The sequence below is a fragment of the Bacillus rossius genome, chromosome 1, assembly GCF_032445375.1.
Source record: "Bacillus rossius redtenbacheri isolate Brsri chromosome 1, Brsri_v3, whole genome shotgun sequence".
NCBI lineage: Eukaryota > Metazoa > Arthropoda > Insecta > Phasmatodea > Bacillidae > Bacillus > Bacillus rossius.
This window is the reverse complement of record NC_086330.1, coordinates 139,275,049-139,299,538: the sequence shown is the minus strand read 5'-3', so window position 1 is coordinate 139,299,538 and position 24,490 is coordinate 139,275,049. Positions and strand designations below refer to the sequence as shown.

At 38.8% G+C, this 24,490-nt stretch overlaps 1 protein-coding gene across 1 annotated transcript in view; it reads right to left on the bottom strand.

The window, feature by feature from the left end:
• Positions 1-24,490, bottom strand: part of LOC134546217 (phosphatidylserine lipase ABHD16A) — a 94,056-nt gene that overhangs the window by 45,380 nt on the left and 24,186 nt on the right. The window contains exons 9-10 of the mRNA XM_063388839.1: positions 22,019-22,203; positions 7,326-7,459 (exon numbers count right to left, since the gene is read on the bottom strand). Of these exons, the coding sequence (XP_063244909.1) occupies positions 7,326-7,459; positions 22,019-22,203 (319 nt within the window). The remainder of the gene's footprint in view (positions 1-7,325; positions 7,460-22,018; positions 22,204-24,490) is intronic.

Here is a 24,490-nt window from a genome sequence, read left to right as displayed (position 1 = left end):
AAGCAGTGTCTAGGTATGTACATAACCTCTAAATAGTGTAAACAAACTAATAATGACTGGTTATTTATGCTTTTATTACTTTGTATGTTAATTCTCTTCTAAGATCATTGCTTTTTTAAAGACTATGGAGTCTTCTGAAGGTGTCAGAGATGCAGCCAGCATTCTGGATATGTTAGAGAAGGGTGAAATTTCCGATTACTGGGTGTCTGACGACGAGGGATTGGACGATGAAGTTCTGACTGAAAATAGTAAGAAACCTTTACGAGTAGGTGCTGATAAAGTGAGAACCAACGAAGCAATGCAAAATTCTGATAGTGACGAAGAAGAATCACGGGAACGGATAAGTGTAAGTGCCCCTGTCAGTAATGTAAACACGAAAAAGAGTGACATTGTATGGCGCCACAAACCTCTTTCCATTTTGATTGAGCCATACAGCAATAATAACAATTTAGATAATGAACTGCTCACACCAATTTCGTATTTTGAAAAGTATATACCAGTAACTCTTTTTGATCAAATGTCAGAAATGACAAACCTCTATGCAGTTCAGAATCACAAGCCTCGCTTCAAACACACCTGCTCATCGGAGCTACAGGTTTTATTTGGTCTGCATATTGCGATGGGGACATTAAAATTCCCAAGAGTTTCTTTGTTTTGGGACAAAGCAATTGGCATCACCATGTTTCAAGATGCAATGTTAAGAGACAGGTTTTTTGAGTTGAGAACGAACTTGCATCTTGTAAACACGTTAGAAATTCCTGACAACTGCAGTGATAAGCTGTACAAAGTACGACCACTGTATGATGCCGTTCGTTCAAGGTGCATGGCCCTTGAACTAGAAGAGCACCTCTGTATTGACGAGCAAATTGTACCATTTACAGGGCGCTTTAGCATAAAACAGTACATGAAGGGCAAACCTTGCCCTTGGGGTGTGAAGATTTTTTTTTTGTGTGGTAAATCTGGCTTGGCCTATGATTTTGTTATTTACCAGGCAAACATGGCCGAAATAGATCCTGGTAACCAGAAGTTGTATGGCCTTGCACCATCAGTGGTGCTGCAGCTCGCAAAGAGAATTGGTGACGAAAAAGGCCACAAACTCTATTTCGACAACTATTTTTCTTCTTATGCACTGTTTCAAGTTCTTTTGGAACGGGGGGTGTATGCTGCAGGGACTGTTAGAATTAACAGATTCGGTAACACTACTTTGATATCAGATAAAGATGCGATGAAGAAAGAAAGAGGTTTTTGTGAAGAAGTCACAAACCGGGAAGAAAATGTGACACTAACAAAATGGGTCGATAATAAAACGGTGGTTATGGGTTCGAACTTTGTAGGCAAAGGGAAAACGGACATAGTAGATCGTTGGTCTAAGACGCTGAAGAAGTACATACCTGTAGAGCGACCAGAGGTAGTTAAATTGTACAACCATGGCATGGGTGGTGTAGATTTGTTGGATCAGCTCATCAGCTACTACCGCACCTTCATAAAATCCAAAAAGTGGACACTAAGGATGATATTTCATGCAATAGACATGGCTATTACACTGTCATGGCTGGAATACAGGAAGGATGCAGAAGCCCTAGAAATTCCACAAAAAAAACAGTTAGATTTGTTGCACTTCAGGATGAAGATCTCAGAAAGCCTGGTTTTTGTTGGAAAACGGGCAACTACAAAGAAACGTGGACGTCCTTCATTGGAAGAAAACTGCTCCACACAACCTGTTGTCCAGAGGCGGAAGGGAGAGGTGAGGCCAGGTGTTGAAGTCCAGCAAGATGGAGTCGACCATATGCCTATCCATGAGAGTGAAAAATTGGGTACGCGGTGTAAAATGCCTAAGTGCACTGGACGTTCCCGAATTTTGTGTCAGAAGTGCAAAGTGCATTTATGCCTAAATAAAGATAAGAACTGTTTCTTGATGTACCACACACAGTGATTCTAACAGTCATATGAGTGCAGTGTTTTGTGTACTATCATATAATTATATTATTGCAGTGCTTTATGTAATATTGTCTAATTGTGTGTGTTTCAGATTTCCCCTTATATGTTGCAGTATTTTATTTTATATGACTTTCACATTCTTGTACATGTGTTTATGTATGTTTTGTATGTTTACTGATTTATTACTACAAATTTTTAATATAAATCAAATAAGTGACCGTATTACAATAGTGCATCATCCCAATCTGTTTGTGCACAGTTGTACACATTAAATTTTTTATATAAAAAATCACCAAATTGAAAAAAAAAATATTGTGTGAGCATTAGAAAATTAATATTATCCTAACTGTGCACTTTGTTTATTTTTTTTCAGAATTGTAAAAACTCAGGTCTGAAAGGGTTAAATTAACACCCTAATTTCTTTCAATAATACATAGCGCTAGTCAAAACTGTGTTAGTTACATACCTACTTATTTTGCATAAGGGAGAATTTTTATAAAAATAACTCGTTTTACGAACAGGTAAGTGCGCTTGCTGGCTACTATGTTAATCAACACACTACTCCCGTTAAAATTAATTTACAGTACTAATAAATACGCATATAAATACATTAGAAGTTCAGTTAAATATACCAAAAGAAACATTTTAAAATATGTTAAACATTTACGGATTAATCAAACTTATATTAAATTTAAATTTCATGAACAATATTAAGCTAAATACGGTAATATATTGCCATACTTTTTTTTCATGTATGCATTACCAACATTTCTGAGTTACAAAATAATAAAGTTATTGATACCGAAGATATATTTCAGTTCTAATGAGAATTTAAAAAACAAAAAATTACTTAAAATTTTCTATTATTATAAATATTATTTAATCTGTTAAATTAATTCCAGACTGTTGTTTATTAAATGTGTGTTTTCCATCCCAGCGCATCCTAGTATCAAAGTATAAACTATCCCGGAAGCTTCTAGATTTTCTCTCTAGAGCTGCTGATAGGCAGCGCAGAATGGCTGAATACAAACATTTACTGAACATTTGGGCATTTTCGGAAATTATAGAATGAAGGAAGCTGATAGCAACTGAGGAAAGAGAAAATTATTGTTGGTTGATTCATCATATTAAGTTGCATTACTAATCCATTACATTATATTAAATGCTACAAAGTTCCGTTGCCATTGTGCGCGCACGGAAAAAAAAAATGTTATTTTTGTTTTAACGGTTTGTGAAAGTGAAATATGGCATGGTTAATCCGCAACACAGATAATCGGAGTAGACTAAACACCAACTTTATGCCAATTTACCGATTTTCAATAAAAAAAATTACAAATGCAGCAATTCAGTACATAATTTGTAACAAACCAGAAAATTCATAATGGATCAAATAAAAATATGACTTACCTTTAATATGACATTTCAAAGCAGCTTCACTCATGCTACTTATGTCAAAATTTTTTGAACAAAACGAACATCTTGCTTTATTTTTTTCAGGCACTTTCACTAACCATAATGAATAAATATCGTTTGCGAGCCACGCATCGCTAAAAACACACTTCCCTCCCGGCATTTTTACGAGAACGAAGTCAACAAACTGCAAATTCCAACATGGCTGCAGCAACGGACAATCATAGAGTAATGCTCTACAATCTGGACACAAAGCAAATGAAAGTGATCGTCATTTGTCAGAACAAAAACACTGATGACACCATAACTGCCGATAAAAATAGTGCATAGAAGATATCTTATTGTATGCCGTCGAAAAACGAGGCATTATTCAATGTAAAAATGACAACTATTTGAACATACCATAAATAAGTTATCGTAGAATTAAATTACGGTGCCACACTAAAAACTTGTCCTAAATAAATATGTACAACGTAATTATAACTTACAGTGTAAACTTTATCAAGCACTTTCAAGCACCTAAAAGTTTTTTCAAGCACTTCTAAGGGCCCTTAATTACTTCAAAATATTTCAAGCACTTTTCAAGGACTTTCAAGGAGCGTGGGAACCCTGTAGTGCACTATGCTTTTAAAAACATCACATAGATAAAAGTCATGAGACGTACACAAACTATAATAAGTTAATTCACCTAGCTTATTTTAGTGTCTTGAACCAAAACATTGAATTTTCTGCAGTTAAACAAATTTTCCACCTTAAAAGTGTACAGTGTTGATGGTTAACACCTTAAATTATGTAATATGTAGGGGTGTGCGGGAATAGGTTTTTGTACTGCGGGAAATTTTCGGGAAAAATAAATTATTCCCGCGGGAAACGGGACGGGATCGGGAAAAATTAAAAAAAAAAAAAAAAAAAAAAGCAAATTTTTTATTCTAATATGAGAAGATGGCCATTTAAAAGTTTCTTGCAAAGTTAGTTGTTTTTTGCTGCTATTTCTTTTGTCTGCTTCACTTGCCCTTTTTTCAGCGGCGACTTCATATTTTTTAGCATCCTCAAATTCTTTTTTTATAGAGGGATGTTTATTGAGATGTCTTAGTAATCCAGACGTGCTACCATGCTCGCATCTCAAGAATTTTCCACACGAGACACACTTTGCCAGGGATTTACTGTCTGTCAGACGTTCAAAATACTTCCAAACACCTTTAGGTTTATAAGTAACAGGCTGATCGGTTGCGACCTCCATTATTTGTAGGATGCTAGTTTGTTTTAATATACAACGGCATCGAAAATAGGAACAGATACTTTGCACAAGCCTGTAACGTCAGCCGACAAAGCCCGCCAAACTAAACAGTAAACAACTATTTTTTTCTCCTAAAGCAAAATCATAGATGTTTAGATACTCGTGAGCAGTGGTGTAAAACTACGTGATTTCATATTTTTCAAAGTGCCAATACAGTTCTCTACATCGCCACTGCTATCAAGTAATGAGAACGGTTACGCTTCATTATGTAACGCAAGTCTAGTATTTCTTATATCTTTGGTGAAAAGGTTGGATTGCGCATGTGTTTTGTTTGTGTCCAAGGAAACACAGTGGTTTTAGGTTAAGTATTCGATGATGACTGCAATAACGTTATATAACTGACTATTCACGTATCTTGCAAATTTGTACCCTTTGAAGAAATATATTTATGAACGCATACAATATTTAAGGTACTCCATGTACGTTTTTTATATTCCAATTAGATATTTGTAAACGATTATCATAATTCACTGCACACCACAGCTGTCGCTACGATCGGCATACGTTTAAAAGATGTTTTGCGTTTAAATAGTACGGAAACCCTTCAAAAATGTACGAATCCATAAAAAGTATTGTTGTAAAAACAGTTTGAATTGATAGAAAACATTTTCACATGATTAGTAAACATTTGTAAATTTTTAAACAATTTCCCGAAAAATTCGGGAGTAATAAAATTCCCGCCCGGCATTTCGGGAAGCCTATTTTCCCGATTTTTTTCCCGAAGCATCGGGATCCCGCACACCCCTAGTAATATGCTGTAATGCTTCATTTTTAGTACAGGGTGATTTTCATTTAGTACTTTTTTATAGCACAACAAATAATTGAGCATTTTTTTTGACAGAAACATACACAACAATTTTGTTGGTCATTTAAAAATTCATCTCATGTCTTCAATAAAGAACATATTTAAGCACTCATACTTCACATCAACTATGAAACCTAAATTAAAACTTTTTTTCTGATTATCTGTAATTTTATATGTAATATAATTTTTTTTATCCCTTTGAACAAAAAAATCTGACTTTTACTTCAAAATTTAGCATTAAAAAAACTGAATATGTACAGTAAGTCCTCGGTTTACGTTGGGGTTACGTTCCTGAAAACCGCGACGTAAATAGAAACGACGCAAAATGAGCCATGTTTCATGCCACCGGCCGACCTTAAGGTCGGCCGGAAGCGCTGGCATACAGACGTGACAACGGGCAATTTTATCAGCAAATTACAACCGACAGCGTGGGAAACAAGTCCAACTAGTACTTCTCAGCTTTATAGAATGGTTATTTAACCAGCTGCTTTATTACCTTTATTGATTGAAATATAAAAACAGATATATAGTCGTTTGGAAGACATCTTATAAAGAAAAAATCATAAATTGCAGTGAGCTGATACTGTAGGCCTACTACAAACGCATTTAATCACGATAAAGTTAACAACGGCACGTTTAAAACTCCGGCCAACTCAATGATATCATAGCGACTGAAGTGTAGAGCTGTAGCAAACCGTATGTATTCGTTACTGAGTAACGGGTGCAGCATCTAGTAACGAGTAACGAAACGTTACACACGAATGCATTTCGTTACTCGTATTTTTCGTATGTTTTACGCATGCGCGCGCTTATTCGTTACAAAGAACGATGTTTGTTTATTAAGAAAAGTATAATTTGGAAATTCGTCGTCCAAGATTTTTACTGTTTATTAAAGGTATTGTGTGTGTAGATAAAGTTTGAGATTGGAACAGAAACAACGTAAGAAAGTATTTTTTACAAATTATAAATATGTATGTTTTTGTTTTTTATTATCGCGTATTTTCACGTTTTTTGTTCTTATCTTAAAAGAGATATTATAATAAAGCTGCTCTAATGAGATTTTATTGTTTCTTGGTTAACAAAAGCTGTTAATTATCAAATACTTTTAATTGTTTATATTCGATTTATTATTATTTAAGCGAAGTCATACTGTACGCGTACGAAATACGACTCGATTCGTTGCTGTTACATAACATAGCATGTTATGCGGTATCAGAAGTAACGAGTAATGATACGATAGTAACGAGTACTAATTGTTATAGTAACGAATACATACGGGTACACTTTTTTTAGTTACTTTTACACCTCTACTGAAGTGCCAAGGAGTTGGACGAAAAGGGGTAGGAGAAAATGCTGTGTCGTTGCGGGAAGTAGATAACACTTCTACGTGCGATATACGTGGGTGGCCGAGCGGGCGGGCTGGTAGTATTGCATCACCGCGCGGAGAGCAGCGAAGAGCAGGAAGCGTCCCTCATGATGTATGATAAGATAAGGCGGTGAACGTGTAGCTTACGCTACATAGCATAAATTAACTACCGAAGGAAACAAAGAATTATAAACAAATTAATTACGGTGTTTTGGTTAAAATAAAGATTTACGGTCATTGTAAACGACGTTATTGTGAATCTGCGACAACTTAAATTGAAACATGAGTACTCAAACATTAGCGACGTTAATCCGAAACGACGTAAATCGGTACGACGTAAATAGAGGACTTACTGTACCTACTTCTCCAGTTCCATAATTCACATTATGATCCTGGTTTTGTTTATAAATTTAAATATTTTAATTAAGAAAACAGTATCTATATTATACTAAAAAGTTTAATTTTCAGAAATTTGTAATCCTACGTTTGAATATATAACAGCCACTCACCTTGCTGGGCTGAATCAACACTCAGCCACTCATGTATCAGAGTGTACCGCTCGCCGTCGACTATCCCTGGGTACCTGTGCCTCAGAATCTTCACTAGGAGGCTGTTCCCTCGGTTGGACGACAGCAGCTGCTCTCTGCAAAGCACAAGCGTAGCATCATTCACCACCAGCATGTGAGCACTTCCTCACCGGGCCGGAATGGATGCCCTCCAACAGGAATGTGCCGACAGCTTTACGAAGTCAAGTTGAGTTCAAGTTGACTGCCTCTTAAATTAATTTTGCATAAATTAAATTAACATGTACAAATTTTTAGGGATGTGCAAATCCTTGATTTTCAGTTCGGTTCGAATCTGATTAGAATCCCTGGCAATATTTGAGATATGAATCCGATTCCGAATATTAAGCACAGAATAATTAAAAATAATGTGTGTTCTCTTTTTTATAACTGTAACTACTGGCAATTATTTATTACACTGAGATTGAAATGTTTATAATTATGTAAACTTAATTAGTAACATGGTTGCTACAGAAATAGAATCTTAGAATTCCCTGACTTTTCCCTGTTTTCCAGAAATTTAAGAGAAAAATTCCCTGACTTTCTTATGAAGCACATACCATAAATATTAACGTGCATATGATTAAATGTAATGTAAAAATTTCAACATGAGGTAAAATAAAGTTTTTTTATTGTGTTATTTTGACGGCAGAATTGCGAATGTGCTTTTTTCCTTCGACATGGCTGGTGAGAGCTCTTCGGCCCATATTGCTGAGTTGAATACTTTTGTAGCACAAAGTGCAGTACGCAGAATTTATGTTTTTAGCAGAGGGTTTTATATGCTGAAACTGTGACTCCTTGAGCCAATTCTCCTTAAAAGTAGTTTTCTTCGACATCTCTAAGCTAAAAAAAAAGTACATACCTATTAATATTTTCAGGTTAGGTTAAAAAATTGTTTATGAATTCTTAAAAAAATATTACTACACAAATACAAAAACTATTACAAATTCACACCTAGCAATATAACGGGCCTACTTAGATAATTACAATAGCAGCATTACAACATGCAATACTCTTACATTCTTACAATGTTAACTAACGATTCTGGGGAAAAACATGTTCAGTTATGCATATTTTTTATACACAATGTAAGTGTCACGCAACAGAACTCACGGATTATAACCGTTGAAAAAAAAGTAATTAAAAAAAATGTTTGAAAAAATGCAAAAACATAACCACACACAAAAGCCATGTGTTTTCGTATCAGCTTGGTAGTTTTCAAAATGAGAATTAGTATTGCTTCTATATCAAAATGCACTTTATTTTCTTATGATCACATCAAAAAGTAACTTCACCTGAAACAACGCCTTTAAATTCACATAATAAGCTTTGTACTCATCTTATTCCACGTGAAAATAGCCTTCATCAAAAGTTAAACGACGCCATGCCCGTTCTGTAGTTCACTGCATGGAACGGAACAAAACACAAAGTCTCAAAAGCAAATTAAAAAGGATCAAAACACAAACAAATGAAGGCCGGGTTCGCTAGTGAACAAACGAGTGCCTGGATTGGCCAGAAGTTATGGTGGGTGGTTGTAACAGCCTATTGCAACGGACAATCGTAGACCAAGTAAAAAAAAAGTTTCAGTTGCCGTGTGCCTTAAGCAGCAGCCTTTTAGCGGAGTCGTTCGGAAGCGGTACGAGCGCATCAAAACAAAGCTTTGTTTGAATTATAAGCAACTTTAAAATTTCCAGAATTCGTAGAATTTTCCCTGACATTTCCCGGAATTCCCTGACCATTTTAATTTCCCTGACATTTCCCGGTTTTCCGGGTTTTCTAGTCCTGTAGAAACCATGAATAATAAACACTTTAAAATATGAAAACCAAAACATATTCCATTCTCCAACTCAATTGTAATAAACTGCACGCCACAGGGAAATCTCAGTTTTATAAACGTTTCAGCAAACGAAACCATTTTTTCTCCAATAAACAGCCAAGACGTATTATTCTTGTAGGTATGTAATTGTTTTTAGTTTATAGTTTGCTATACGATGGAATTCGTAAATATAGTTTAAGCTCTCGAAATCTCGAAATTCTTTTAATGTCACTGTGTTAATTATTTAATTTACATATCTTTCTTTGATACATCATATTATAAATACTTACGTAATAGTAGCCCAATTTTATTTTTCACTGCTAGTATTTTTGAGCCGTATTAAATTAATTTATAACTATTGTGAATATTCGTAATATTGTTCAAATCCATGTGGTACAACAATTCCGGATTCGGGTAATTGTGGATTCGAACTGTACCCGAAAATATCGGGTACTCGCACATCCCTACAAATTTTCTTCAGCAATGCACATCTTTATCATTTACTTCTATCTAAATGTTTACATGTCAAATATCAACAGAAATACACACGCTCATATTATCGACACACCTACTTAAGACCGTCTCATACTATAAAGATATCATCAAAATTTTTTCTTCACATTATACAATTTTTTATGCCATGATAAAGAGATATTAAAGTCAAATAAACAACAAAACTTCCTTGGGTAAAGCTGGATTCATTGGTAGCACAATCACACCAAAAATATATGGAACTACAACCACTGATTGCAGATATGATTAATGAGTTCAACTACTATCTATTAAGAGATTTTTTAACAATACTTAGGTATATTGTTAAAGCTACACATACATGCATTAAAATAAAACAACATTAACAACCACATCACAAGAAAATTACCACTAATGCAGTCTGTGCCAAATCAGTGCTACTTTAGGCACGATTTTTTTTATTTTCTTAGTTTTACAAAATTTTAAATTTTTTTATAACTTTAATTTTACACTTTCGCCCGCTGCTTTCGCCCCATCCAAACTTGTTCGGTCGAGTGTACCGGCAGGTTACCTTGTTGAGCAGCATAGTGCTCTCACCGCCGTTTCCCACCAAATTTGCTGGGTCTAGCCGACTACAGGGCTATCATCAGCAACGGTATCCACTGGCCGTCGCGTTTCGTCACGAGTTTAGCGCTACGCGTGACGAAAGTAGCCGCCCTAAGCTTCCCATGGTCACCCCCACCCCTTCTCGGAGGTGTGCTGAAGTTTGCGGTCCCTAACACGTTTTGGTGTCCTTTTTTCAAGCTCCGCCGCACGTCCCGACGTCTGGCCGGCGAATTCTCCCAGGGCAGGTCATTCACCGGACATACCCCCCACCCCATCCTGGTCCACAGCGGTCACCGGCCAGCCACAGCAACGACCCCTCTCAAGGCCAAAATCCCCCCCCCCCCCACTTGCAAAATGGCGGCCATTAAGTGCCGCGATGGTCTCTGCGAGACTCCGACCTGCATGCCCACACCATCTATCGGCGAAAGGACGAACCAGCTGAGAGCGAGAGCACACTACTGACCACCCTATCCCCTCCAGGAGAAACAGTCGACCTCTCACTCAGTCGATAGGTCGCTGGAGCCCTTTTTTTTTTTCGGAGCCCTTCGGAGCACTTAGGGTTTCCCGATCCCCTCCTCCAGAGGAACAGACGACCGGACTAAAGTTTAAGTTAGCGTCCCAGCGCCATTTTCAGGGATTTTGAGGGCAGCTCTCGTCCAGCGCGCATCATTGCAAAAGGTCGCAGTAACGACCAGCAGCTATCGTGATCCGCTTTCGGCAATAATGTAGTTGCTTCTGAGCCAGGCCATGTCGCCTAGATTTTTTTTAGTTTTTCTTAGTAGCTGCCCTAATAGTTAAGTTTAACTTTAGTTTTTTTTTGGTTTTGCCATAACTATTTCTTCTATGGCTACCGTGAGCTCCCGCGCCGCGCCTCCCCGGATCACCCCCAGGGACAGCCACTATCTACTTCACCCTGCCAGCTAAGGTAAGCTGCACTTCGTCCCACACAAACCTGTTAGGTTGCCTTTTTTTTGGGCTTAACTTCGCCCGTCATAAACTGCCTGCTAACCAAGCTAATCCAGGTGGATTATTGGTTACAGGCAGGGTTCCAGAATCCCAGAGGGTTCCAGAATCCCAGAGTACTTCAAGGACCCCAGACCAGTTCAAGATGGCGGCCCAGTTCCGGCGCCACATTTTGCACCTCAACATGTAACTCGTGAGCCTCTATAACGGAGTCTCCCTCCATCTTTCGGCACCCCTCAAAAAGAAGTGAAGAACAGTTTATAACTCCGCCAGTTTTAGGACGTTTTCCATATTATTATAAAATATTGTATTTTAAACACATATATTTGTTTTATGAGCCTGCAAGCTCAATGTTCCTAAACAGTTGAACTTAGCATAGTATGAAATGGTGTTCCCCCCACCGGCCCCTCTTTCTTCTTTTTTTTATTCGTTAGTTACTCAATGTAATGTATCAAAAATAAGAATCTGACATTGTTAGCAGTTTTGTTTGTAATGGCTGTAATGCCATAAGATATTTTCTAATGTAAGAAACCTATCAATGAAAAGATACTAAACTACTAATCAACAGTAAAAGCCTCTAATGAAACCAAACCATACGAGTGTTTTCATTTGCTGCCACTTGAAACCACAATCCATGTAACCTTTCCTACTGTCAGGGAGGTTAATTTTAAATTGTGTTTGTAAGTGGGCTGTGCCCCTCTGGCAAGTCCTTTTAGATAATTAGCCTGACACTTCCACCGGACATTTATTATCAATAATTATGGTTTTGTTTTGAGCACAGCACCACGGTTACAAATTGGTAGCAGTTAGCATGGTTACAGTTACAATGTGGTAGCAGTTTGTGTGGTTGTGGTTACTCTTAAATTGTTAACTGTATTTTGGTTTGATTTATGAGAATGCTTTAATTTTATTTGGTATAAATATTTTTTTTGTTTGTCACTAAGATTTTCGTTATATAGTATTATTGTAAGTCCTAAAACTGGCTTAACTTTTTACTAGTAAGTTTGTAAGTTAAAATTTAAGTTAACTTCCAGCGACGTTTTTCTTATGCGGCCCGAAGTCGCCCGCGAGCGTCGGACCCCCAGCTGTGAGCTTATCTTGAGGACGTGTCCCAGCCACCCCTCCCCCATCCCTGCGCGCCGCTTATCTCTCACGGCGCACGTTCGTGGTTTCGTCTTCAGTTCACCGCCCTGTGCGTCCTGCACGACCTTCGCAGACCACTGTCCGCCCGCCAGGGCCTTGTTCCTTTCTTTTCTCGAGCAGCAGAAGTACCAAATTAATGTTGACTAAACTAATATATTTTTCATTATTTTGGGCACATACTTCCCGACCTGCTGTGGTACTGATGATATTATTAAACTAAGCTAATTTAAGAGTGTCTTATGTATAGAGTTTAAGGTAATTCTAAACAATAAGTTTAAGTTCTACGTGGGTTAGTTTTGAACAATCCACACCAAAAATTTAGTTTATTTGTTTGTATTTGTAAGATTGTACTAACTTCAAAGAAAAGTAATTGCAATCATGCCCACCCCGGAGTACCTCCTCCGTGACGAGTTAACATACGAACTCAAGTTTCGAGGCTTATCAGACCTCGGCGACGTGGCTACGCTCCGAAAAAGACTCCGAGCTGCTTGCGCCGAGGAAATACAACCACACATTACGCACCTCACAAACCTAGACCCGTTGAGTGAGTTTAATTGTGTTTGTAGCAAGTTCTATGACATACACAGCTACATCAATTATGTTGGAGAGGAAACAAACAGAAACAACATTCTCCGTGCGCTAACTCGCTTGACACATATCGGCACGAGGTTTACTAACCTCAAGATAGTAGCCGCAAATAAATTAAATGGAATCTACCAAACCGAGATTGACAAATGTAGGCAGCAGATCCCTGCCCTATGTTTCAAACTGCGGAGTAAGATGGACACACTTGACCAAACATCCCTAGAACCTGTAACTGCAGCTGCAGGAGCAGAGTTTCACACTCAAGTACCGCAACCTCCAAAACAAATGGAAACCGGAGGTAGCCCAGTCCCTACACCACCTCCTTTACCCTCCTCCCCTCCATCACCACCAGTAACACCACGCCGTGGGACATTTCCTGTCATCACCGCAACAGCCATTAACGAGCAGTTTTCTTCCGCGAGTGTCATGGCGACTGGTGATCACCAGAGTACCAAGGTCACCTACGCCCATCCCAGCCAATCGTTCGCAGCTCACCCTTTCCATCGCCCCAAACCCATATACCTCCCCTCCACCTCACCCGCCATTTTCAACCCCTATCGGCAATTCAGGTCCACCTTTTCATCCCTTCAAACCTCCCCGGAAACCCACCCCATCTCCTCGGCCATTGGAAGGTCAGCTTTGCCGCTGCTAAATTTCACTTCCGACCTGGCAGTAACTTTGCCACATAACTTATCCGTGCCACCCGGTGACCGAGTAGAGTCACAACTGCCATACATCAGCCCCGCCACCTCATACCTGCCATTGGCCCCGCAGGTATATCAGACTCAAAATCATCCACAACCTCAACCAGCTCCACCTCCACCCCCTAATCCAGCACCGAACCCGGTACCTGTATTCTCTAACTCAAACCAAGCAGTTGGAGGAAATTTGTATGCTAAGATTCCACATCCCGTGGAAAGGCTCTTAGCTAATTTTAAGGAAACCACAGGATTGGAACCCAGAAATCTAATCGAGTTTCTCAAACATTTATTTAGGGTAAAACAAAAGGCTAATCTTCCTGACAGGGAACTGCTGGAAATCATTTTTCCCTTCACACAACCACCCTTGAGCGAGCGAGTTACGCTCGCGATTGAACAAAATTATTCATTTGATCAATTTCACGAAGATATACTAAATTATTTTATTCCAGCCCGTTTGATGACCAACATCAGGTTGGAATGGTACAACAGGCTACAACAAAGAAATGAAGCCTTACCTAATTACATAGCAGACATCAAACTAGCCGCTCAAATTCTTCGGTTGCGAGTGTCTGAGAGTGAGATAGTCTCTAACATACTTGATGGAATTAATCCTCAAGAAAGATCGCGGGCAGTTTTTCAGGCCCGACCACAAAATTTTGCCGAGCTTGATCGCTTGTGCATCTCCAACACAAATGTAGAATACGCAGACCACCAGCGAAATCGAGAAGCTAATGTCTACGCCCACAACAATACCAGAATAACAGAAAATAAACAGCAGTATAATAACAAATATTCGCAACAAAAAAACAGCAATGAACAAGTCGCTAAGCCTCAAAATAAAGATGAACGGATACCTGTCTGCAGGTACTGCAAAAAACCCGGGCACTACATTGAACAGTGTCGCGCAAAAAACTATCGCCCAAACTATCAAAATTCACGGGACTCAAAAAACGTGTAAATCGCTGGCCAGAAAAAATTCTTTCTGAGCCAGCCGCCCAAACAACAGTTAGAAATTTTTCCCTTCACACCGGCCCTAATGCAAAATTCGACCAAAAACTTCAACAAAACAAAGCTTCCCCACACAGAGAAAAAAATAAACTAAGAAAACAAAAACAAAGGCGAGCTAAGAAAAACAAAGCTCGTCAAGTCAATCAAATGGAACATTGCAACACTGTTAGGCCTATGTGCAAAAGATGTAATTGTCCGCGAACCACGGACAAAAGAACGTGTCATAATATTTTAGCTAATCTACCGACAGTTCTACCCTATGCCAACACAACCGTAGGAAAACAAGAAATCCCAGGACTAATTGACACGGGATCAGTGCGCTCGTTCGTGTCGGGCAAGTTCTTCAGAAAATTACAACAAGATAATATCATTCACAAAACACAGCCCATAGATATACAGTGTTTCACAGCGGCTGATAAGCCTTTGAAAGTAAAGTTTGCAGTTATTGTTAAAATTAAAATTGATTTGTTTTCGTGGACTTTTCCATTTTTGGTAGCTGATGATTTGGCCACTGATTTAATATTTGGTTCTGATTTTATTGCAAAAACTGGCATGATAATTGATTTACAAGCACGTAAATTTCATTTCCAATTTAATAAGCAAATTTTAATTTCCTTTGTGTCCCCCGACACGCAGAGTCAGACTCATGTCAACACCCTCCAGTCAGTTTCGAACGGCGAAAACAACGTTTCACTTGCCCATCTCAGTCATGGACAAAGAAAAGAAATAGAAAATTTGTGTCACAGTTTTTCAGACGTTTTAAGTGAGAAATTAGGACGCACTCACTTAACTCAATATGAAATAAAACTTTTGGACAAAACCCCAGTTCGGTGTCATCCGTACCCTCTGTTAGGACCTAAAATGCAGGTAATGCGTGAACACATACAAAAACTCTTAGAAAAAGATGTCATTGAGCCTTCAGCCTCAAATTTCGCTTCCCCAGCCTTCTTGGTACCTAAGGATCAAGGTCAAGGTCACCGCGTCATTGTTGACTTTCGTAAGGTGAACCAACAAATTGAAGTAGAAATGACGCCATTACCAGATCTAAATTCAGCATGTCACTGGTTCAGTAAAGCCAAATTTTTCAGTGTGTTTGACCTTAATTCGGCTTACCACCAAATACCACTAACCCCAGAGTCAAAACACGTCACCGGATTCTGCGTGCCGTGGAATCTCTACCAATACAAAGTAGTACCCTTTGGTCTAGCCACTGGCGCACAAGTGTTAACACTGCTTCTAGATCAGATTTTCGGCGATCTAAAATTCAAGTCCGTTTTCAATTATTTGGACGATGTTGTCGTTTATTCAGAAACTTTTGAAGAACACCTCGCTCATTTGCATGAAGTCCTTAAACGACTACGCCATGCCGGCCTAACGGTCAATACCAAAAAAGTAAAATTTGCGGTACAAGAAATTTCTTTCTTAGGACATCTAATATCTAATAGGGGAGTAACCATAGACCCGAGCCGAACACAGGCGATCAAGGATTTTCAGCCCCCTAAAGATGCTAAAGGCATCGCCAGATTTATCGGCATGACAAATTTTTATTCTAAATTCATACCTTATTTTGCTGAGCATGCAGCACCATTGAATGCTCTACGTAAGAAAAATTCAGTCTTCAATTGGGGTCCAGAACAAGACAAAGCATTTTCTTTCCTCAAACAAGCCATAATTAGCCCTCCAGTGCTCCGAATGGCAGATTTCAGTAAGCCGTTCATTCTTCAGACCGACGCCTCCAGCGTAGCCATAGGCGCAGTTCTCTCACAAGAGTTTGATGGTTGTAGGCAGCCTATAGCTTTCGCTTCCCGCACCTTAACGCACCAAGAGAGAAAAGCCTCTTCGGTGTATGAACTCGAGTGCCTTGCTGTAGTTTTCGGCATAGACAAGTTCCGGCCATATTTGGAACATAAAGAATTTCTGCTGGAAACCGATAATCAGGCCCTTGCTTGGCTTTTGGCACACCCCAAGCAATTAGGTAAATTAGGACACTGGATTGTCAAGATTGCTTCTCTTAAATTTAAAATTCAACATATTAAAGGTTCACAAAACATCGTGGCCGACACCCTTTCTCGAATGTTCCAGTCACCTTCCAATTCCTATATTCAGGAAGAAATTCCCATTGCCTGCCACGCATTGCTCACAAATTTTCCGCTAGCCTTTTCGGATTTACGATCTCACCAAAATTCGGACCCACAACTGTCTGACATAATTGCGCAAATAAACTCAGGTTCACCCCCAAAATACCACAAACTATCTAAGGGAATTATTTATCGAAGAACTCAGCAATGTAAGAATTTTAAAATAGCCTTACCTCAAAATCTCAGGGACATGATTTTTCAATATTATCACTCATCACCTTTAGGCGCACATTTAGGCATTTTCAAAACTATTGAAAACATCCGCAAGCATTTCATCTGGGACGGAATGCATAAAGACATAACCCAGAGGGTCAAATTATGCAAGTTGTGCAATTTGAGTAAACCTGCCCAGAAAACACAATTCGGATTTTTGAGTTCCGATGTGGCCGAAAGGCCCATGCAAAAACTTTTCATTGATTTTGTGGGACCCTTCCCAAGGTCAAAAGACGGAAATTCGATGCTTCTAGTATGCGTAGATGCATTCTCAAAATTTGTGTGGCTAATCCCTGTTAGAAGAGCCACGGCCGAAATCACCATTCGAGCCCTCCAAAATTATATTTTCAAAATATCCGGGGTACCTTCCATCATTGTTTCCGATAACGCCACAAACTTCAAATCGACAATATTCAAAAACATGTGCTTTTCACACGGAATTCAGCATGTGACCACGACTCCCTACTACCCCCAGCCTTCACATGCAGAGCGTTTCAACCGAAACCTCCGGTCTGCCTTAATAGCATTCCATGCGAACTCGCAGGATAGGTGGGATTCCAATCTCGTGTGGTTGCAAATGGCTTTCAATTCCGCCAGACATGAAAGTCACAAAACAACACCGTTTGAACTCATGTTTACATACCAGCCCAACACCCCACTCTCTAATCAATGGACGTTAAAAGAGTTACTACCAGACGACCCCAGGAACATTAAGGAAGTCTGGAGTAGAGCTCGTAAAAACCTGAACTTGGCCCACGAGGCAAGCAGGCAACAATATAACAAAAGACGTTATCCCAATCCCTACAGAGTAGGTGATTTAGTGTTGTGCAGAGCACACACACTCAGCAAGGCGATCGACAAGAGATCAGCCAAGCTTTCGTATCGTTGGAATGGCCCCTGGCAGATACAACGATACCTCACGCCAGTCACGGTCGCTTTAGCCGACCCCACCTCCGGCGAATATCGCGCGCGCGCGCACATATCTCAGCTGAAGAAAGTGCACCCGAACCTAAAGTAAGGGCACTCTTCACTGTTTTCCTTCTGCAAGAAACAGCGCCAAATTCTTCGGCATGCCAAACTCAACACACAGTGTTGTTATCAAAAACCCTAGGTCATAATTATAAGTAATATAAAAAACCATGGTACTAGTTTATAAGATGTTTAAGTTAAGGAGTATTCAATTAAGATGTCTAGTTTTAAGTGGCGCCACTTATTCAATAAGTTATCTGTAAGTTTTAGCTCTATTTAAACGTGTAAGAATTCTTATAGATTGTAAGTAGTTTACTACAGTAGATCCTGGTACAGGGTAAGTCACTTAGGTTTTTGGTGGCTCAAGTTGGCCACCCTGACTCCGTCTTTCAGGGGGGAAGTATGTGCCGAATCAGTGCTACTTTAGGCATGATTTTTTTTATTTTCTTAGTTTTACAAAATTTTAAATTTTTTTATAACTTTAATTTTACACTTTCGCCCGCTGCTTTCGCCCCATCCAAACTTGTTCGGTCCAGTGTACAGGCAGGTTACCTTGTTGAGCAGCATAGTGCTCTCACCGCCGTTTCCCACCAAATTTGCTGGGTCTAGCCGACTACAGGGCTATCATCAGCAACGGTATCCACTGGCCGTCGCGTTTCGTCACGAGTTTAGCGCTACGCGTGACGAAAGTAGCCGCCCTAAGCTTCCCATGGTCACCCCCACCCCTTCTCGGAGGTGTGCTGAAGTTTGCGGTCCCTAACACGTTTTGGTGTCCTTTTTTCAAGCTCCGCCGCACGTCCCGACGTCTGGCCGGCGAATTCTCCCAGGGCAGGTCATTCACCGGACATACCCCCCACCCCATCCTGGTCCACAGCGGTCACCGGCCAGCCGCAGCAACGACCCCTCTCAAGGCCAAAAATCCCCCCCCCCCCCACTTGCAAAATGGCGGCCATTAAGTGCCGCGATGGTCTCTGCGAGACTCCGACCTGCATGCCCACACCATCTATCGGCGAAAGGACGAACCAGCTGAGAGCGAGAGCACACTACTGACCACCCTATCCCCTCCAGGAGAAACAGTCGACCTCTCACTCAGTCGATAGGTCGCTGGAGCCCTTTTTTTCTTTCGGAGCCCTTCGGAGCACTTAGGGTTTCCCGATCCCCTCCTCCAGAGGAACAGACGACCGGACTAAAGTTTAAGTTAGCGTCCCGGCGCCATTTTCAGGGATTTTGAGGGCAGCTCTCGTCCAGCGCGCATCTTTGCAACAGGTCGCAGTAACGACCAGCAGCTATCGTGATCCGCTTTCGGCAATAATGTAGTTGCTTCTGAGCCAGGCCATGTCGCCTAGATTTTTTTTAGTTTTTCTTAGTAGCTGCCCTAATAGTTAAGTTTAACTTTAGTTTTTTTTGGTTTTCGCCATAACTATTTCTTCTATGGCTACCGTGAGCTCCCGCGCCGCGCCTCCCCGGATCACCCCCAGGGACAGCCACTATCTACTTCACCCTGCCAGCTAAGGTAAGCTGCACTTCGTCCCACACAAACCTGTTAGGTTGCCTTTTTTTTGGGCTTAACTTCGCCCGTCATAAACTGCCTGCTAACCAAGCTAATCCAGGTGGATTATTGGTTACAGGCAGGGTTCCAGAATCCCAGAGGGTTCCAGAATCCCAGAGTACTTCAAGGACCCCAGACCAGTTCAAGATGGCGGCCCAGTTCCGGCGCCACATTTTGCACCTCAACATGTAACTCGTGAGCCTCTATAACGGAGTCTCCCTACATCTTTCGGCACCCCTCAAAAAGAAGTGAAGAACAGTTTATAACTCCGCCAGTTTTAGGACGTTTTCCATATTATTATAAAATATTGTATTTTAAACACATATATTTGTTTTATGAGCCTGCGAGCTCAATGTTCCTAAACAGTTGAACTTAGCATAGTATGAAATGGTGTTCCCCCCCCCCCCCCCCCCGGCCCCTCTTTCTTCTTTTTTTTATTATTTAGTTACTCAATGTAATGTATCAAAAATAAGAATCTGACATTGTTAGCAGTTTTGTTTGTAATGGCTGTAATGCCGTAAGATATTTTCTAATGTAAGAAACCTATCAATGAAAAGATACTAAACTACTAATCAACAGTAAAAGCCTCTAATGAAACCAAACCATACGAGTGTTTTCATTTGCTGCCACTTGAAACCACAATCCACGTAACCTTTCCTACTGTCAGGGAGGTTAATTTTAAATTGTGTTTGTAAGTGGGCTGTGCCCCTCTGGCAAGTCCTTTTAGATAATTAGCCTGACGCTTCCACCGGACATTTATTATCAATAATTGTGGTTTTGTTTTGAGCACAAATTTATACTTAAAGTTGGCAGCTATGTCAAAGCATATTAAAGACTAATAGAATACGACAATAATTAAAATATGACAGCTTAATTTTTTCCAAAATACGTCAAATAAAACCAATTAGTCAAAGTGGCTGGGATTGTAGAATTACAGAAAGAACCTCATATTTCATAAATTTTAAGTATTTTTTGAGATGAAAGAATTTTGTTTTTTGTCTTTCAGGTGAATTAGCTGGTTATATAGGTTCAAGAACATGGTAACCTAATTTATTTTTTTATTTTATCATGCTTAATATTCTTGTAATCAATTCTGATATTTATTAATTTATTTAGAAAAGCCTTTTAACTATGTTTTCAATGGTTTTCACATTGTAGGGTACTAATGGTATAAACTTATTTTTTCAGTATTATAGTTACTTTAAATATTATTTTTATGACAAAATTTTACAATTATTTATTACAAGCTTTCATTATGTTTCTAGAATATTAGATAGTTTTCTAGCAAAGTAGGGCAGATGTGCGACACTCTGGCACCGGCAGAAGACAGTTTATCAGTTACAAACAAGTTATAGTGATTTCAATATATATTTATTTTTTGATAGAAAAAATGGAAGTGTTAGCTCCCACGGGAGATGGTAAACTTATCAGGTTCTGGCCGCAGGCAATCAGAAGTAAACTTTATTAAGCGTGTGTTTGGTTTATACAGAAATGCCTAGATACGAGAGTTATGCAACTGATGTAGTGTTGTGTCCTAGTATGGAGAAGCTGGGTAATGATTGGTTGATGAAGCTACGAAGCTACGGAGCTACCCCCCCCCCCCCCCCCCCCCCCCCCCCCCCCCCCAATGGTTGGATGTAGTTGCATCGCTTCTTTAGACTCAGCTGGAATGTTGACAGGTTAACTTTGTGCCATTCAGTGGCTCACAGCCATAAATTAAATGTAGTGAAGAGAGAATTTAACATCTACTGGACTGGGCTGTGCCATACACCTATAAACCTTCGTTTTCACGATTATGAATTAGAATATATTTGACTGTAGATGTCGGCCCACCACACTGCCACGCGATGTTTTGTCGACAGTAATCCGTATGACATTATTTTCCTTGATGGGACAGTGGACATGAAGCTTGCACTAGATGTAACTAAGAAGTGTGATTTTTTATGTAAGAACTACTATGTATTTGAGTTTGTCTTGAACTCCTAACCTTCAAAAGTACTTTGCACTGTGGGAAAGGATATTCATACATGCTGTGTGGTTTGGAACTATGTGGAAATAATGTAATGGTAGATGTTGTGTGCTCGTTCAAGGACAAAAATAAATTTCCATTAATTAATTAGAATCTTTTCTTCAGATCTACAAGTCATCCTAATTTTGCATCTGAAAAACTAACCTCAAAAATTAAAAACTTCTGAGCATTTTTTATAGTTGCTGAAATTGTTTAGTGTTTTGTTTTATGCAGATCAGTTTGTCTTTTAGACACATTCAAACCGAGATGTAAAAAGATCATCAAAAAATCAGGCAGGACAGAGTTATCAGAATATCAGAAGCTACAATGGTAGAAGGACCAAAGAAACATTAATTTAAAATCTCATATGTCCAAAAAAATTTTGAAATAAAGACTGTATTAATTCACATCAAATGGCTACTCAATGAGCACCGCTTGGACTAGATACCTCGTCTAGAGAGGTACTTACTCCGTGCAGATGACTTCATCTTCCGTCCTCCTGACCAGCAAGAGCGGTCCAGGGTAGTGCATGAGAAGCTGGTAGTTGTTCAAGTTAATGAAGTCTCGTATTGTCCTCTTCACAATCGGATCCAGGAAGCGTGGCATGCGTGCCGTAGCCAGGGGTAGTATGTCGTCAAATGTCGCATCCAAGATCTAGAACAGAAAAACTGTGGTTGGTTTCGACATCCAATAATAAGTGTATACAGATGCACGTGAACTTAATTCTGATAATAAAATAAACTAATTTTATTTCTCTGTTAACTTGACACCAAGCAAAGGAAATTTTTGCTTCTGGTTTAGCGATTCACATGCACATAACTAAAAGTGACCATGTATTAGTTTTAGTCACAAGCACAATGCCAAATACAGACATAATAACAGTAAAATTATAGGAGTTCAAGCAATTTTGAAATTAATGATAAAAAAATTTTTAAAGAATGTAAATAAAAATTAAAGCAATCACTTTCATGCCACATCATCTGGCTCCGTTACCTGTAACTCTGTATAAGAGAAAAAATTTGAGGGAACATGTTTTGTACAAAAACATTTCTGTGGGTGTGGAAAAAAAAACATACCTTCCAGTACAAACATACCCCAGTCAACATTAACCCACATCCTTACACACAGAGGTAATTCAATGCTAAATCAACCGGTCAGTAAACCTATTTTAAATATGAATGAAACTTTCACGTATCACTCCCCCAATGACGTAAATGAGAATATATTTTGCGGTCGCGGCCAAGCGTCAGTAGCGGACGGTTGTGTGCATGCCTGATCCTTGGCCTCCGTGATCTATTGTTATTTTCACTTTGTTTATATGTTGTTTTACAATATTAACTCATAATTTTCTATTCTTAGAACAAACACAGGTTTTCAACATGTTCTGATCACCCACTAAAATATCAGATTCTTTAACTGTGGTTAGTGGTGATAAACCTTAGTCTGTCACATCAAATCCAAAGTCTACAAAATGGATGAACTTATCAAAATGGTTGAGCTCCTTTGTTCTAAAGTGGATGACCTGAAAAATGAAAATTGTATTCTCAAGACTAAACTCATTGATTCACGATCCGAAGTTCCAGATATTAAACATGAACTTAGCCTTATCAAGAAAAGTATGGACTATAATAATGGAAATGACAAGTCCTTCAGTCAAAAAGTCAAGAATCCAGCAAAAAACAAGAAGGCCAAACATGTTGAGTCATCCGGTGATGCGGGTAACACTTCTTCTTGTAACTTACTTTCCACACAGCATGAAAAATGTAACGTCAGAAGCCGTGTCGCCAACAAGCTGGGTTCACTCTTGTGCAACACAAGCACAAGTCCGTGTTAAACCCAAATTCATTGAAGCCCATGAATAAGAACGGAATAAATAAAACCCTCATGTAAATGGGAGTCCGAAATTCTTCCACATTAAAAATAGTTGCTAAACCAACTGTATAAAAAAAATGGTTGTCTGTAAAGTCGGTTTACGGACGATAGTTTAACGTGACGTCATAACAAAACATTGATGAAATGAGTGATCCAGAAGAAAAGGAAATATCATATTCGGCCTGAGACTGAGCCGTAATAGGTTTTTGTAACCAAACCATTTAGGCATTAAAAATATTATATTCTTTGAGGAAGAATTTTTTTTAAGTTTTCAATCTTTTGCATGATAAAATCTACCTCTGCATACTTTTATGAATAAAATTGAATCATTTTTATTGAATTATCACTATTTTGTATGGATACAAATGAGTGAAATGAAATGTGCAATTGAATTAATAAATTTACTTTTATTTGCATTCATTAATTCAAAAAAAATTTATTACTTTTGAAATGTTGCATGCGCCATATTTATTTTTACAAGTACAAAAAAAAATTTCGCAGCTGCCGGGTTTCGAACCGACAACCTTTAGTTCAAGAGTTAGGTATGCTAACTACACGCCCACGAGGCCATACTAAAGTAATGTAGTTTCAAATGTTTTATTTATATATATATATATATATATATATATATATATATATATATATATATATATATATATATATATATATATAAACTTTGTTCACGGTAGGGGTATAATATTAACACGATTTTATAACAAATATGCATCCCAAATACACCAAACTTATTTAAAATGTGTTACAATATTTTTTAAAACATTGTGCAAAAATCCCGGGTGTAATTTGAATTATTATGTGTAACTGTAAAACACCATTGTTGGTTCAAAACGTATTTGAATTTTCAACATTACTTTTAAATAACCGTACAGATTGTGCTGAAAATCGGTGGATGATCGTTAAATTACATAATATTAATAATTCAAACAACAAAAATATGATTTAAAAGTCAAATCGATGGTTGTTCCAATCGAGTGGAAGAGAGATGCCACGCATGCGTACAATGAGCAAACAGAACACATCCGTAGTGGGACATCCGTAGTGGGACACTTTT